The sequence below is a fragment of the Scylla paramamosain genome, chromosome 7, assembly GCF_035594125.1.
Source record: "Scylla paramamosain isolate STU-SP2022 chromosome 7, ASM3559412v1, whole genome shotgun sequence".
Taxonomy (NCBI): domain Eukaryota; kingdom Metazoa; phylum Arthropoda; class Malacostraca; order Decapoda; family Portunidae; genus Scylla; species Scylla paramamosain.
The window spans coordinates 32,978,116-32,995,266 of record NC_087157.1 but is presented as its reverse complement, the minus strand read 5'-3'; the positions used below and the strand labels follow the sequence as shown (position 1 = coordinate 32,995,266).

Here is a 17,151-nt window from a genome sequence, read left to right as displayed (position 1 = left end):
ACGTGCTGTATCGCACTGTTGGGCAGGAGAACGTGTGGTGGCGGGGAGGGAGGAAGGGAGGGAGGATGCCGCAGGGCCAGTGTGAAGTGTGGTGAAGAGCTGCGTCAGTGTGTGGCGGGTGTGTGGCATTAGTGTTGCCTCCCGGCAGCTTCCCTGCGACCAACAGGTTTCTGGCCCTGGTGGTTCTCTTTTACAACCACCACCACCACCACCACCACCACCACCACCATTACCACCACCACCATTACCACCACCACCACCACCACCACCATTACCACCACCACCCACACACATGAGCAACACGTTTGCCTTCGACTCGAGAGATGCTTTGCGCCGCCTGCTCAGCTAGTGACAGATGGCAATGCTTGTGTTCCTTTCCTTATCGCCAGTGTTCCTCTGACAACACAAAACATTGCAACCCTAAGCTCCATAAACACAACCATAGCCTCTCCACTACCGCTGCACACAACAACACTAATGATATCTTCTCCTCCTCCTCCTCCTCCTCCCCACTCAGTTCTCTGGTCATGCCAATAAATAAAGCTTTGTGGAACAGTAGCCATTGAACTCTGTCAACTGATGCTTCTGTGCTTCACTACTTTTTATTCTTGTTTTTCCTCCTCCTCCTCCTCTTCCTCCTTTTCCTGTTTTGTATTATTATTATTATCATCTTTATTATTATTATTATTATTATTATTATTATTATTATTATTATTATTATTATTATTATTATTATTACTGCTACTACTACTACTACTACTACTACTACTACTACTGCCATCGTCACCATCACCATCATTGCATCTCCGCCTGTAAAGAACGCTCTATCAGTCAGTCAGTCAGTCTGCTAGTCAGCCAGTCAGTCATTGGGCAAACACTCGCTCTAAACCAACCACCGGCGAGGGACGAGCAAATATGAGTTCTCGATACCTTGCCTCGCGTGTCTATATGCGAAGTGAATCCTGAGGGAGAACTGTTGAGACGAGGAGGGCGTGACGGTGGTGATGGTGGTGGTGGTGGAGCGATAATCTTCATGGAAATGGTGATTGGGATGGGGAGGCATAGTGGTGGTGGTGGTAGTGATGGTGGAAGGAATGGTATAGTGGCTTAGCCTGGCAGCGGCGTGAAGGAATGTGGTAGTCGTGGTGGTAGTTGTGGAAATTCCTTTAATGTTGAATATCAGTTGAATAAATTTGTGTGTGTGTGTGTGTGTGTAGAGGTAGAAAAAAAATTTATGCAAGAAGGCCACTGGCCAAAGGCAACAAATAGTTGTAGAAAAAAAGACTCACTTAATGCCAGGTCCCATAGAGAGTTCCAAACAGAAGAATCAAATAATGGAGGATAAGTGTCTTGAAACCTCCCTCTTGAAAGAGTTCAAGTCATAGGAGTTCCAGAGCTTAGCAGAGAAAGGGATGGATGACTGAGAATAATGGTTAACTCTTGCATTAGAGAGGTGGACAGATAGGGGTGAGAGAAAGAAGACAATCTTGTGCAGCGAGACCGCGGGAGGAGGGGAGTCATGCAGTTAGCAAGATCAGAAGAGCAGTTAGCGTGAAAATGGCGGTAAAAGACAGCAAGAGATGTGACATTGCGGCGATGAGAAAGAGGAGAGGAGTTGATAAGACGAAAAGCTTTTGATTCCACTCTGTCTAAAAGAGCGGTATGAGTGGAACCCCCCATCTCCCAGACATGTGAAGCATACTCCATACATGGACGGATAAGGCCCCTGTACAGAGTTAGCAGCTGGTTGGGGGTGAGAAAAACTGGCGGAGACGACTCACAGACTGTTTTAGCTAGAGATGGTAAAGTTTATTATTATTATTATTATTATTATTATTATTATTATTATTATTATTATTATTATTATTATTATTATTATTATTATTTTCTTTCTGTTGTTCGTGTTGTTTTCGCTCTTCTTGTTCGTTTTGTACTTGTTCTTGATCTTCTTCTTCTTCTTATTGTTATTATCATGGCGATGACAGTGACTCTTTAAAATGGAGTTCAGTGCTGCACGATGAACAAAATAAATAAATAAAAAAAAAGACAAGTAAAAGATCAGGAAAAAAATAAAGTGAGGAGAAAAAAATATTGGGCAGAAGGAGAAGAGAATGGCTTGGGATGGTGCATAATTAAGGAGGAGGAAGAGAACTTAGGTGAGAGAGGTGGAAAAAGAGAGAGAAAGGCGGAAAGTCTGCGGATGGAAGAAGAGAAAAGAAAATATAGCTCACGATTCTGTATAGTAAAGCAAAAAAAAAAAAAAAAAGTGAGAGAGAGAGAGAGAGAGAGAGAGAGAGAGAGAGAGAGAGAGAGAGAGAGAGAGAGAGAGAGAGAGAGAGAGAGAGAGAGATCTGAGCTAATAGTGACGTGTAGAATGAATATCAACATAACGATCTTGGCGGCGGTGGTGGTGGTAGTGGCGGCGGTGGCGGCGGCGGCGGCGGTGGTGGTGGTGGCGGTGGCGGTGGTGGTTATAGAAGGAGAACAGCGACGGACATTCCCCCATTCCCCGGTGTCTTTGGAATGCAAGAGAAGACCGCCGTCGCCGCCGCTCACTCAGGTGTTCTGTTCACCGGCACTGATTGCTCCAGTGTTCTCGCAGGTGTCTCGTCTTGTGTCACCCTTTTTACCGAACGTTTCATGCTCCTCTCTTTGACCTTGACTTGCGCCGGACAATTCTGGGAAGCTGTGATGTAATTGTGTGTCCAGCGAGATTACCTCTGAAATGGAGCCACCTGGTTCTTGGAGACGGAGGGAGGGGGGTGAGGGAAGGAAGGAGGGAAGGGAGGGAGGGAAGGAAGGAGGGAAGGGAGGGAGGGATGGAAGGAGGGAGGGAGACAGGAAAGGAGGATAAGAGGGAGGCAGGAAAGGTAGAGAAGAATACCAAGCTTTATGCGAGACGTGACCGACCCTCGTGTGTGAGACAGAGACAGGCAGACAGAGAGAGAGAGAGAGAGAGAGAGAGAGAGAGAGAGAGAGAGAGAGAGAGAGAGAGAGAGAGAGAGAGAGAGAGAGAGAGAGAGAGAGAGAGAATTCCTCCTCCCTTCTCCTCCTCTTCCTCCTCCTCCTCCTCCTCTTCCTTCTCCTTATGTCTCTTCCTCCGCTATTGCTTAAGAAGAAAAAAAAACATATAATGATGTTAACACATAAGGTAAAATAAAATACACGGTGTAAAGCAAGAATTCCATTGTATATTTCGGAGGAAAACGCTGAAGTTACACAAGGAGGAGGAGGAGGAGGAGGAGGAGGAGGAGGAGGAGGAGGAGGAGGAGGAGGAGGAGGAGGAGGAGAACCGAGGTACGAATTGGAGAGCAGCTTAGTGGAGGACAGAGAAGAGGAGAAACGAAACGAAGAATGTAATAAAATGGAAAAAGACGCAGGAAGAGGAGGAGGAGGAGGAGAAGGAGAAAGATGAAAAAGAGAAAAAAGGAAATGGGTATTGATACTGTATACAGGAAATACTTTAATACTTACAAGCGGTGACAAGGAACTGTGGTGGTGGCGGCGGCGGTGGCGGCGGTGGGTTGTGGTGGTGGCGGCAGGATGAGGCAGGAGAAATGTTAAGGAGGGTGATGACATTTAGAAGGAAAGAAAAGGGAGTGAGAGGGGTGACTGAGTTTGAGGAGGAGGAGGAGGAGGAGGAGGAGGAGGAGGAGGAGGAGGGTGTTTGATGATGCAGGGAAAGGAATGGAGAGAGAGAGAGAGAGAGAGAGAGAGAGAGAGAGAGAGAGAGAGAGAGAGAGAGAGAGAGAGAGAGAGAGAGAGAGAGAGAGAGAGAGAGAGAAAGCTTTAACACTATCTAATAAGGCTACACGTCTCTTTAAATTAAGAAAGATGGGAGATTTGACTAATGGTAATAATAATGATGGTGATGGTCATGCTAATAAATGATGCTGGTGATGATAATGACACACAGTGCATTGCCGTGTTGCCATTATGTGTACTGGGGAGGAGTGGATGAACAAGTTACTGCTTCCCCATGCTCTCCCACACTTGCTGGACGAATACTGGGGAACTTGGGGGGATGAGGGGAAGTACAGCTGTCTAACATTGCCTAACGCTTCCCTCCCTCCATCAGTGCCTCGCTGGAGACACAATACCATTAATTATAATCGATGATACGAAACTTAGTCATTGTGGTTTTAGGGTCGAGGAGGTGTGTGTGTGTGTGTGTGTGTGTGTGTGTGTGTGTGTGTGATCAGACATTATTTTTCTTCCCGCTAGTTCACGTTTGACCGACCTTAACATCGTGACCCAACCTGACTCAACCACCAGCACAAGACTCCCACACCATCAGGCTTCTTCCTCCCCCTTCATCTTCTTGACGTTCTCTTATCTATCCTACATACTGGCATGTGTGGCCATTTTGTTAAAGGTCCACGGAGATGCAAAGTAGTATTTATTTATTTATTTATTTATTCATTTATATTTACAAGAGGTCACTAACAGTTTAGATGATCGAAATTACGTTTGTGTGTGTGTGTGTGTGTGATGACAATATAGGGCACCATTTTCACACTGAATTTTGAGCAGGAATAGTCAAATGTGTAATACGCCAGTGTTTGGTAATGAGCGGGTTTGCTTGGGTACTCCAGGAGACGTCGCGGTCTTGTTGCATCTCTGGGCTGCCTCCGTTAGTGATCGCTACAGAGAGTCAACCTTCTCCATCGTGCTTCGTCTTCTGCGTCTTCCTCCATCGCACCCATTACAAGGACGTCTTCTTTCACTATATCCATAAACTTTCTCTCAGGTCTTCCTCTTTTTATTCTGTCTCTATCCTTCTCTCCCCACCTTGTATCTCCCCCTGACATGCCCAAACCACCTCACTCTCTCGCTTTGTCTCCAAACCGACCCACATGTGCTGTGCCTCTGATGTGTTCCTTCCTGAGTTTGTCCAGCCTCATCATTCGTAGGAAAGTCGTAGCATCGTCGCAGTATCTTTATTTCAGCGACTTCCAATTTCGCCTCTTGGCTTTTCCCTGACGCATCTGGTGGGTCACTCTGGTGTCTGGGACGGCGGTTGATATGCAGGCTGAGTGGTGGGAGGGAGTTTGTCGTGTGTGTGTGTGTGTGTGTGTGTGTGTGTGTGTGTGTGTGTGTGTGTGTGTGTCAGGTTTTCTTGCAACATCCTCTGATTTCTTAATACAGGTGACCGTTCTCCTTGCACCAGTCTCGCCTTTAGGGGCAGGTTTTCACACACACACACACACACACACACACACACACACACACACACACACACACACACACACACACACACACACACACACACACACTTCCCTTTAAGTTTCGTACATGTGATATCCTTTGATTTTGAGCAGCTGTTTTGTATTCTGTTAGTATGATTCTCGTCTTACTTATTCGTGCAATGCCACTCTGTCGTGTGTGTGTGTGTGTGTGTGTGTGTGTGTGTGTGTGTGTGTGTGCTGAAGTTTACCGCCTGGATGTGCACGCCAGGCCTATAGACAGCACCGGAAGCCTACTATACCTGTCTTCTTCGGGAGCTCAGGAGACGAAGTAAGGACGGCTGGTGAAGAACGCAACAATTTCGTCAGCAGGAGCAAGTCACGTCCAAGTCTGCTGCGGGCAATTTATTTCCTTCCCTCCCTGATACACAATACCTGTGGAGTCTTGGGTTGGATTTAGCGACGGATGAACGGGCCTCGTCCCTATGTGGTCTGCGACGGCGGGGACGGGCGGCAAACCTTGAGTGCTGCAGTCGTGGTGTGCTGGAAGTCATGATGTTGCCGTTTTATCTGGTGGTGGTGGTGGTGGTGGTGGTGGTGGTGGTGATGGTGATGGTGATGGCGTAGCACTTGGAAGATAGAGAACAGAGTGATTGCTTCTTATTTAGATAATTCAGAGATGTACTGAGGACACTGGAGGAAGAGGTGGAGGAGGAGGAGGAGGAGGAGGAGGAGGAGGAGGAGGAGGAGGAGGAGGAGGAGGAGGAGGAGGAGGAGGAGGAGGAGATGTTAAGGTAAAGAATTGTCTTTGGAGAGGAGTTTACAGCTACAAGAGAGAGAGAGAGAGAGAGAGAGAGAGAGAGAGAGAGAGAGAGAGAGAGAGAGAGAGAGAGAGAGAGAGAGAGAGAACAGCAAATCATTCAACACCAATATTTTTTACTGTCTGAAGCGTAAAGGCCTCTCTCTCTCTCTCTCTCTCTCTCTCTCTCTCTCTCTCTCTCTCTCTCTCTCTCTCTCTCTCTCTCTCTCTCTCTCTCTCTCACGTCGTCTCCAGTTGTATGGTCTTGGTTTTTTGTTCATCTGCTATTTTTACTTTTTTTTTCCGAGTCAATGATCTTTCGTGGGTTTCCTTCTTGTTCCCTCCTTTCTTTCTTGCTTTTCTCGCTCTTCTCCTTCTCGTCTCCTCTCTTTTCTTCTTTCCTCCTTCTCTTTTCCTTCTTTCCTTCTTCTCTTCTCCTCTTCTTATTTTGCTATGTTGTTCTGTTACTCGATTTGTCCAGTCTAGCCAGGCACGGTCACCTTAATTAACACAAAGTCAATGGTAATTTTTATATTCCTTATCTCTTCAATGTCCATCTTCCTCCTCCTCCTCCTCCTCCTCCTCCTCTTTATTTTCCTCCACCTGGTCTTCCTCTTCCTTCCTGTTACTTGTTCGGCTGATGTTCCTTTCAATCATGCTCTTTCTTCCTCCTCTCCCTCTATTTTTCTCCTTGTTTGTTATCTGTCTTTCTTATGTTCATCCTCTTATTTCTTTAGCTTATGTTGTTTCTTCTTATATTTTATTCTTATTTATTATCCTCTCTTTTCTTCTTTCCTCCTTCTCTTTTCCTCCTCTGCTGTCCTGTGTCTCTTCATGGTGCAGTAGACCACAAACAGCCTCATGAGGACCAGCAGATCTGTTGCTATTTGTTCTTCTTTTGTGATCCCTCTGGTCCTCCTCCTTCTCCCCCTCGTGGGAACAAAGGTGGGCTGGCTCTCACCCGCCTCCTGCTGTCGGAGCATCTGTCAGGGCGTGACTCCTCAAGCGGACTTCCACCCACACCTGATGGCTCCTGTGGGAACCTGAGTGCCGCGCCGACCAGGCTCTCACATATTACTCTCCCTCTCCCTCTCCCACCACCACCCACAGACCACACGCTGCACACCCCCTTCTCTCTCTCTCTCTCCCACCACTCCTACCACCGCCCATCACCCACCCTTGCATCCCACCCACCCTCTCCCTCTCACGCACCCTAGCTCTTCTCAGATAATCCACGTACAGTACTCAACCCCCACTCACGCACCGACTATACCACTTTTCACCCACGCACCACACGCCACTACCCTCACCTCGTCACGCTTTGCCACAAGCCTTCACTGTACTGCCAAGCCTCGCCTCCTAACCTCCCCGTCACTGCACGTCACACACCTCCTCCTCCTCCTCCTCCTCCTCCTCCTCCTCCTCCTCCTCCTCCTCTTAGTCACTACCATACATCACATTCGTCCCATCTGATAGCTACTTCCAATGGCTTCAATCACTCATCCACTTCTTCCACATCTATGGACAACACGGCCACACTCCACAGCGCTCTACGTCTCATCCACCTTCCACTGTACCTCGCATCATATCAGTCATCCACCACACATACACATGCACACACAAACACACACCATTCACACACATTGAAATCTCCCACGGTGTCCTACTTCTCTCCTCTAAAACCGCACGCCACAGCACCACAATACCACAGCACCACAACACCACAACGCCACATCCCAGCGGAACCAGACACCATATTTCCTCACCACAAAGCACCACACTACATTACAGTCTGTCGCAGCTGAGTGATTAATGAAAAAATAACGTGGCTCTCATTTAAAACTAGTTACTTAGAATTAGAAGCGTGATGTTGTAAGTCTCCCTCGATCCATTTCAGTCACACTCATTATCTTTTCCTTACAAACACCAACACATATCACATGACATGACATCACGTCACGTCACGCTGCACGCCGCCACACCTCTGCATAACCGTGCACGTAACAAAGCTGTTTACCGCCTCACCACCAGTCACCACACCTCTACACTGGTGGCACTGCAACACTCCCCCACCGTCCTCTCCACATCTCTTCTCTTTTGTGTAATATTTTCCCAGCAGAGAGAGAGAGAGAGAGAGAGAGAGAGAGAGAGAGAGAGAGAGAGAGAGAGAGAGAGAGCGGAAAAAAAGAAGAAAAGTTTAAGAACCTGTTGCCTGATGCCTCACGCGAAGGTACTCGAGCGTGACGTGAAGATCAAATGCCTTCATGTTCTTTCCTTTGCTACATGCGAGCCATATGCAAAGGAAGAAGGCACAGCAGCAGACTTACTGGCCCTTAGGAGGCTGTTTGTGACGAGCTACTCTGTCTGACGTAAAGTGAAATGAAAGGTGAAAAATTGATAAGTGTTGAATCCATGCAAGTCTGATGTGCCTTGATGTCTTCACTCCCAATTAATTAAAGCTATCGGGAGTCGTTCAGAAGAGAGAACACTTCCTATTTTCTCTATTCTTTCTCTTCTTTTTTTTTTTTCTTCCCCGAACCTGCGAGTCTCATGGGAACCTTTTAAGATCGTGAGACTGACTGGCTGCGGCTGAGTCTGGTCATGACGACACCGGTTTTGGCGATGGTCAAGTTGTTTTTCACCTTGAGAGCACCGAGAGAGGCGGAGAGACAGAGAGGCAGAGAGGCAGAGGCAGAGAAGCAGAGGCGGAAAAACAGAGAGGCAGAGAAGCAGAGGCAGAGAAGCAGAGGCGGAGAAACAGAGAGGCAGACAGGCAGACAGGCAGAGAAGAAGAGGCGGAGAAACAGAGGTGGACAGGCAGACAGGCAAAGAACCAGGGAAACAGAGAGGCAGGCAGGCAGAGAAGCAGAGGCAGAGAGGCAGGCAGGCAGAGAAGCAGAGGCAGAGAGGCAGGCAGGCAGAGAAGCAGAGGCAGAGAGGCAGGCAGGCAGAGAAGCAGGGCAGAGAGGCAGGCAGGCAGAGAAGCAGAGGCAGAGAGGCAGGCAGGCAGAGAAGCAGAGGCAGAGAGGCAGGCAGGCAGAGAAGCAGAGGCAGAGAGGCAGGCAGGCAGAGAAGCAGAGGCAGAGAGGTGCTGGACGCTCTGTCTGCCTGCCGCTAGAGTAGTGTGGACATAATTGTTTTCTTATGAGGCAAGATGGAAAGAGAGGCAAGGGCGTGGCCGTCATGACGCTGTGTTTTCCTCCCCTCGGCCCTCACCTGCACGTGACGGCACCGCGGCGGAGATTACAGCGGGTGATGGTGGAGGTGGTGGTGGAGAGACGTGATGGCGGTGGTGGTTGTAGTGAACGTACGTAGGTAATGGTGTCCGCCGCACCGTGACGAGGGTGAACGTGCCTTTATTAGTGCCGCGGACCAGGTGATGGGCGGCGAGGGGCGGGAAGACGTGTTCCTCTGTTGCCACTATTACTGCCATCCCCACCGCCCCCATGCACCTCCGTGTAGCGGGCGTCGTGTCCCAGGGGCAACTCGCTGGCCGGTGGAGAAGGGCGGCACATGGCTCATTGCTGTTGTCTCCGTCCTCTTCTTCCCCCTGCTTCCCTCCCTCCAGTACTGCTGCAGCTGTTGGGTCCAGACTAATATTACTCCGTTTTCTCTTGTTTTTTCTTCGTTGACGCTTCTTACCCCGGGAACAGTGAAATATTTGTCTTTCTTATGCTTTTCTTTTTCATGCTGGTCATTCTTCATGTTCGCTTTCTTGCTTTGTTTGAAATTCCCTCAAGTCTCCATTCTGTGCATCTGCTTCACATTCTTTACTGCTTCTTTTTACTGTCATAGTTAATTTCAGTCGTGACTTCTTTTCAGGTCTTTATACTGCTGCTTCAGAATGTCCTAAATCAATAATTAATCAATAACATTATATTTTCCTTCATTTCTTTTTACATACTTAACAAATTCCCTTTTCTCTTTTTCCAGGACACAGATTCGTGTTGCCAGAATCCATCATGATCAGACTAGAGCCCGGCATCTGGTGAGTACACAGGGAGAGATGTTGAGGGAATTTTCTTGTTCTACGTAAGAGTGGCTCTGGCCTTGGGCGACAAAAAGGAAGTACATAAAAAGGCCTACTATCCTGCTAGACCTTAGAGAGAACAGGCAAGTGGATTAAACAGAGCAGTCATAATGGGTAAGATAGATAAGTAGACAGATGTACAGACAGGTTAATAAGATAGATGGAGATAGATAGATATACAGACAGACTGATAAAGATACGTAGATAGATAGACAGTTAGTGATAGATGTGATAGATAGTTAGATTGATAGAAAGATTGATTAACCACAAAATACATGATTGTGTTATTAAATGGTCAACTGGCATAGTTTTTATTTATTTATTTATTTAATGATCTATTTTATTTATGTACTTATTTATCTAAGTGGGAGGAGAGGGGAAAGAGGGGAGGGAAGGTGCGTGAGTGCGTACGTGCGTGTGTATCTGACTATCTGTCTGTTTGTCTGTTTGTGAGTTGCTGTAGATACGCTTTCTATCAATATCTGCCACCTAATTCCATCCAATCTCTCTCTCTCTCTCTCTCTCTCTCTCTCTCTCTCTCTCTCTCTCTCTCTCTCTCTCTCTCTCTCTCTCGTTAATGAGCGGCGTGTCATCAGTGTTCATTCGAGTCAGGTTTGTGATCCAGTATCCAGTGGTAGCTGATCAGGAGGATGGGAGGATTGGGGGTGGGGGATCCGAGGTCCACTTACGGCTCACATTTCCACTTGTTCCCATATCCTCTCTCACACTCCCATCCCTCACTCAACTTCTCTTTCTTTTTTTTTTTTCTTACACATTCCCATATCCTGTTATCTCTCTCTCTCTCTCTCTCTCTCTCTCTCTCTCTCTCTCTCTCTCTCTCTCTCTCTCTCTCTCTCTCTCTCTCTCTCTCTCTCTCTCTCTCTCTCTCTCTCATTGGTTTTCTTGTGTATGCGCTTCATTATTAACTTCTGTTCATTCTGTTTCGTTGTCTTCTCTTCGTCTACATCGTTCATTACGCAACTTTCTTCCTTTCCACCCTAACTGTCTCATCTTCTCATTGTCCACGTTCTTCATTATTCACTTTTCTTCCTTCACTCCATTTCTCACCGTCTTCTCTTCGGCTACATCTCATTCCCCACTTCTCTCCCGCTCTATTCTGATTCTCCCGCCTTCTCTTTTGTCTAAATCTTCATTACTTTTCTCCCTTTCCATTCCACTTCTTTCTGTCTTCCCTTAGTCTTCATCCTTCATTACGCAACTCCCATCCATTTTCATTCACTTTCTCTCTCTGCCTTCTCTTTGTCTACATCCTCCCTGAACGCCGAGTTTACGACATCACACACACGAACATGGGCAGCGGGACTTGACCTGGCTAACTATGAGGCGGTCTTCGCTACGCTAGGGTCAGTCCGTGTGTGTGTGTGTGTGTGTGTGTTAAGAGGATCACGTGCTGAAGAGTATTTACAGTTCAGTACTCAGGAACAACAAGATGAATTACCTGTTTCTCTCTCTCTCTCTCTCTCTCTCTCTCTCTCTCTCTCTCTCTCTCTCTCTCTCTCTCTCTCTCTCTCTCTCTCTCTCTCACACACACACACACACACACACACACACACACACACACACACACACACACACACACACACACACACACACACACACACACACACACACACTTCCCTAAAGGACAGTTGTAATCCTTGTATCATTACGTTAGTCTTTCACGTGGCGGAGAACAGGCCCCTTTGAATCAGGTCGCCCTCCCATCACCCAGCCCGCGCGTTCCTGTACCTGCCCACTAATTTCTGAAAACTACCAGGCTGAAGTATTAGAACATCGATGAAAGCTTGATTTGAGGCAGGATAGGCGAGGCATCACACTGGCTGGCTTTGCTCTGTGCTCCAACCTCAGTCACTGCCTCTTGCTTGACGCTAAACGTAGGACCATATTATAAATCACTGCTGCGCTGCACTTCCACTCTCACATTCAGTAGGTTTTAGTTGAAGTTACAAGGGTTTTTAAGGATGTTTTTTTTTTCTTTTATGGTTCTTGTGACAGATTAACGATATTTCCACATTTAAGGAGGAGAAACACTCTTGATAAACCCGACTGATCTTCTTGGCGGCCTTTGGAATTATGTAGTCTTGCCAAGAGAGCAAAGCGTTTCACATACCACTTCCTCCCTCCTTGCCTACCTATTTTTTTTTTTATAAGAGGGGCAACGGCCAAGAGCAACAAAAAGTGCGAACAAAGAACCACTGAGAGTACCAATCCCTAAAGAGAGGTCAAAAGAATCATCCAAAATTGGAGGATATCTCTTGAAGGTTTCGAAGTAGCAAGGGTAGCAAAGGTCTTCCTCACGTGCGCCTTCAGGAGTGTTGACCGCCCCGCCAAGTAACAGGACCCAGGGCCGCAAGCAACTCGCCACCAGACGCCGCACTCCACATCCTCTGCTCTGCTTCCCCCCACCATTCACTTCGACCCACACCCCTCATCCCTGCCCCCTCCCCCTGCACCAATTTGTGTCCGTAAAGGGAAGAAGGTTTAGATGTAGAAAGGTAGCTAAAAGAAGTGGGGTGGAGAGAGACACACACACACAGAGAGAGAGAGAGAGAGAGAGAGAGAGAGAGAGAGAGAGAGAGAGAGAGAGAGAGAGAGAGAGAGAGAGAGAGAGAGAGAGATCCAACGTGACGAACAGATACGGGGCTAAAGAAGAGAGCGAGCAGCGCACAGAGGAGGATAGGGAAGGATTGGGATGGAGATGACACACGAGAGAGACCGGAATACTGAAAATAGGAATGAGGCGAGGCAGAGGTATAGATTTTCTTGTCCTATTCTGCCGCTTGCCGTACGGTTCCTTCCCTCCTGCATTCATTCCCAGTCTTTGCATGCACTCATCGCCCATCCTCGTCCCTCCACTTTCCCTCCCTCCTCCTCCTCCTCCTCCTCCTCCTCCTCCTCCTCCTCCTCCTCCTCCTCCTCCTCCTCCTCCTCCACCCACGCTCAGGCACTCCGGAATTATTCATGACTTCGTTTCCTGTACATGATGCCCGTTCAGGAAAAAAAAGTATATATATATATATATATATATATATATATATATATATATATATATATATATATATATATATATATATATATATATATATATATATATATATATATATAAAGAACCCGAAAGTAAACATTAAGAAAAGTCTCTTCTTCGTGAGGATACTTTGCAAGAGCATCCTGGAAGTAAGGCCTTTTAATAGCCCTCTGACTCCTGTGGTGGCTTCTTCTCGGTTTAATGAAATAGTCTTCTGTGAATACAGACTTTAATTTGAAAGATGGCGCTCACTACAAAGGAGATGATCGAGAATTTAAGAAAGCTTCCTAGTGCACATAATTGAATTTTGTTTGAATAAATTTATCCACAGTTACATATACTATTAGGAGCTAAAGGGTTAAGGAGGCTGAGGAGAGGAGAGAAGGTGAAGGCGGAAGGGGAAGGGGAAGAAGATGGAGGTATAGGAGGAGGAGCAACAAGGGTCAAGGGGAAGCAAAAACGACAAGGCTCCCGGGCTGTGCTGCGACGACCACTCCCCGAGGTTGTGGCGGTGGTGCCCGACCAGAAGGCGGCCCTCTTTATGGCGGGGTGGCCGCGGGCAGGAGGCAGGGCAGGGCGGCGAGGAGCGGCGAGGAGCGGCGGGGCGTTGTGCTCCTCCAGGCCACCTCGACCTGTTTGCGTTAGCGGCTCTTCTTCTGGAGCTGCTGGCTGCTACATTCACCGCCGCCACCGTCGCCACCATCTCTCCACTGCCTGCCTCGAGGGGAAGGCGTGGTTAGGTGAACGAACTCTCTCTTCATTCACGCCCTTGGCCACGCCCACTACCCATCGGCAGGAGGGCGAAGGTGCATGCTCCATTTTATTGCCAAGAGAAAGAAATAAAAGATTTGTTAAAAGAAGGTGATTGTGAGGGTGGCAAAGGTAGTGTTGTGAGAGCAGGTAATGTAAACAGGCGATAACAGTGGTACAGGCGCAGGTGCAGGCAGGGCGGCCGGGTGAGCGATGAAGCAGGCGGGGCAGCGGGACGGGCAGAGTGATGAGGCGGGGAGCGGCGGCGAGGCGGTAGGTGCCAAGTGATGTAGTAACGAGGCGCCGATTAGGAAGTGGAGTGCTTTTGTGGCCGGGCCGTCGATCGCTGGGGGTCTGTGCTGCCACGGCTTTTTGTGGCCCCCGCCGAGGTGATTGACCTGCCCCCGCTTAATGAGACCCTACCCAACTTTTTTTTTCGTTTTTTTTTTTTTTTACTTAAGAAGATCAGCGTGTTTTGCTCCCTCATCCCCGCTGGCTCGTAAGGAAACCAGCCCTCCCCCACTCTCTCTCTCTCTCTCTCTCTCTCTCTCTCTCTCTCTCTCTCTCTCTCTCTCTCTCTCTCTCTCTCTCTCTCTCTCTCTCTCTCTCTCTCTCTTTAAATCTCTCACCGGTACAGCAACAGTGAGGCAAGTTTCCAGAGCTTGGGTGGAAAGGGGAAGGAGAGAGGGAGGGAGGGGGAAGAGGTGGGAGCAGAGAGAGAGAGAGAGAGAGAGAGAGAGAGAGAGAGAGAGAGAGAGAGAGAGAGAGAGAGAGAGAGAGAGAGAGAGAGAGAGAGAGAGAGGCGCCAAGGAGGAGAGGGAGGAGGACCGGTGCGACAGGTCTGGGGAAGGAATGTTGCTGACCACTCCTCTCCCCTCTCCCGTCTCCCCTCTCCCCGTCATATCCTAGACTACCCTTCACTCCGCCCCATCAAACCCCTTCCACTAATGCCTCATTCCTCTCCTTCCCCCCCAATCCCTCCTTTCGCCTACAGTAGATTATGAGATGGAGAAGGTTCATGGGAGAGAGGCGAGGAAGGGAGGGAGAGGGTGGGGAGGAGTAGAGAGAGTGGGGAGGGGAGAGAGTGGGGAGGGGAGAGAGAGTGGGATGAGGGATGAGGAGGAGGGGACGGGGAGCGAGGGGGTGAGGGGTTGAGGGTGCAAGAAGGCCCCGTCATGGAGGCAGGTGTTGGCGGGGCTCAGGTGCGATGCTCACTGCCACACACACACACACACACACACACACACACACACACACACACACACACACACACACACACACACACACGTCTCGCACCGTTACGCTTCTGACCATCGCCATTACCGACCGTGCGCCGCAGAATGTTGTTGCTCTCTCTCTCTCTCTCTCTCTCTCTCTCTCTCTCTCTCTCTCTCTCTCTCTCTCTCTCTCTCTCTCCTTAGCTTGTGTTCCTGCGAGAGTTGTGTGGGCACGGGACAGCATAACTGGTGTTGCTGCTGCCTTCCTTACGCACATGAGGCATTTCTTGGATAGCTTTTCATTTTATACAATTTCGTTAACTATATTCAACTAAAGGCCAAGAAGGAGCAGCGCATGGTTTTTTTGAATGACTCCTTTCTTCGTTTTCTCTGGGCTGCTCTCGTCAAGGGTCGCCTCAGCAGATCAACCTTCTCCAAAACTCTCGGTCTCCTGCTTCCTCAGTCACACCCTTTATAAGCAGATCGTCTTTCACTGCATCCATAAACCTTCTCTTTGGTCTCCCTCTCTTTCTCCTGTCGGGGATATCCATCTCCAGCATCCTCCTCCTCCCAACGTACTCTCGTCTCTCCTCTAGAGGCGCCCAAGCCATCTCATTCTCGCTTGTCTACCTCGTGTCAGTAACGTTTATTGCCGTGTGCGTGACAAGATCTAGGTGCTGGATGCTGAAGGGAAGGACGGAAGTGATGTCTGTCAAATGTCCTCCCTCCCCTTTTATTTTCATTGGATAAGTAATTTCTAATTTGAATGTGGATAATTTGCAACGAGAGCAGTGTTGGTGAAGCGAGGTCAAGGTAACGCTGAAAGCCATGCACTTTGAAAACACTGACAGAATGACTCCTGCCGCTAATGCTTGGTGGGTGACTGATACCTTGTTTTAGTAGTGGTATTGAGTGTGTCATCTTTTCATGCTTCCCTTAGGGCAGTCGATAAATGGGCACCTAGGGAGGGTAAACTGTGGAAACCCGGATGTCCCATGAAGTAGCGCAGTGTTACGGGGAGAAGAGACATCATCCACCGCAGTCTCAAAGGCCAAGGAGACGGAGATTAGCTCTGAGGCCACGCGCAGTTATAGTGTATGTCCAAAACTTTAACTATTAAGGGCGTAGGAGTCGCCATCTTAACACACTCTTGGCTGTCACTTCACGGTGTGTTAGTGTGCGTCAAAATGTAACACACCTTCTTCAGGAGAATGTATGGTATCTGTATATAAAGATAATTAAAACAACCTTCAGGATGTTGAGGGCTGCAGTACCGAGGGCTGCGGGTGCTTCACTAGGCCGGGGTGTGGTGGTGACGGCGAGGCGCCCCGAGGTGTGGCAGGACGTTGGTGGTGAGGTGGTGACCTTTCCGATGTGGGGCACTTGACTCGCCTGCCTGCCGTCACCAATGGCTGTCATTACAAGTTTCTAAGCGGGGGACGGGAGGGAGAGTGTGCGTCTGTGAGAGTAGACAGTGTTGCGGGGGTGGGGTGGGAGGGAGGGGATATGAACGTGTGTGTGTGTGTGTGTGTGTGTGTGTGTGTGTGTGTGTGTGTGTGTGTGTGTGTGTGTGTGTGTACGTGCGAGCTGACATCTTGCATAGCAGGTGAATTGAGTGCAAGATATTTTGATAAAAGCAAGTAGTAGTGATGGTGGTGGAGGAGATAATGGTAGTGGAGGGAATAATGGTAGCGATGGTGATGGTGGTGGTAGAAGTCGAGGTGGTAATGCAAGTGGTGGTGGTGTTGGTGGTAGTGGCGCAGAGTTGGTGTAGTGGTAATGGAGATGTTAGTGGTAGTGGCGGTGATCGTGGTGGTGGAGTAAGTACTTCTGGTGTGTAGGGAAGGAGGGTGGAGCAGCAGCAGTAGTAGGTGTGACGGGTGTGGTCGAAATAGCGGGCTTGGAGGAGCGAAGGTGGTACAGGTCATGAGGTCTTGGCGTGGGGAGGCGAGAACACTGCATGCACCATCTTGCGTGAGGGAAGTGCCTGGTGGCTGCATGGAGGTGGCGAGGAGGGCGGCTGAGGTCCTGGCGTGGCGTGGACCATTTGTGACTTGAGGCTGTGACGGTGAGGAGCCATTGGGGAAACGTCCTTTGTATTATGGTTGGAATGTGATACAAGA

At 48.7% G+C, this 17,151-nt stretch overlaps 1 protein-coding gene across 1 annotated transcript in view; it reads left to right on the top strand.

The window, feature by feature from the left end:
- LOC135102387 (RNA-binding protein fusilli-like) overlaps nt 1-17,151 on the top strand; it is a 132,969-nt gene that overhangs the window by 75,701 nt on the left and 40,117 nt on the right. Inside the window, 1 exon segment of the mRNA XM_064007572.1 lies at nt 9,919-9,973. Within this exon segment, the coding sequence (XP_063863642.1) occupies nt 9,919-9,973 (55 nt within the window).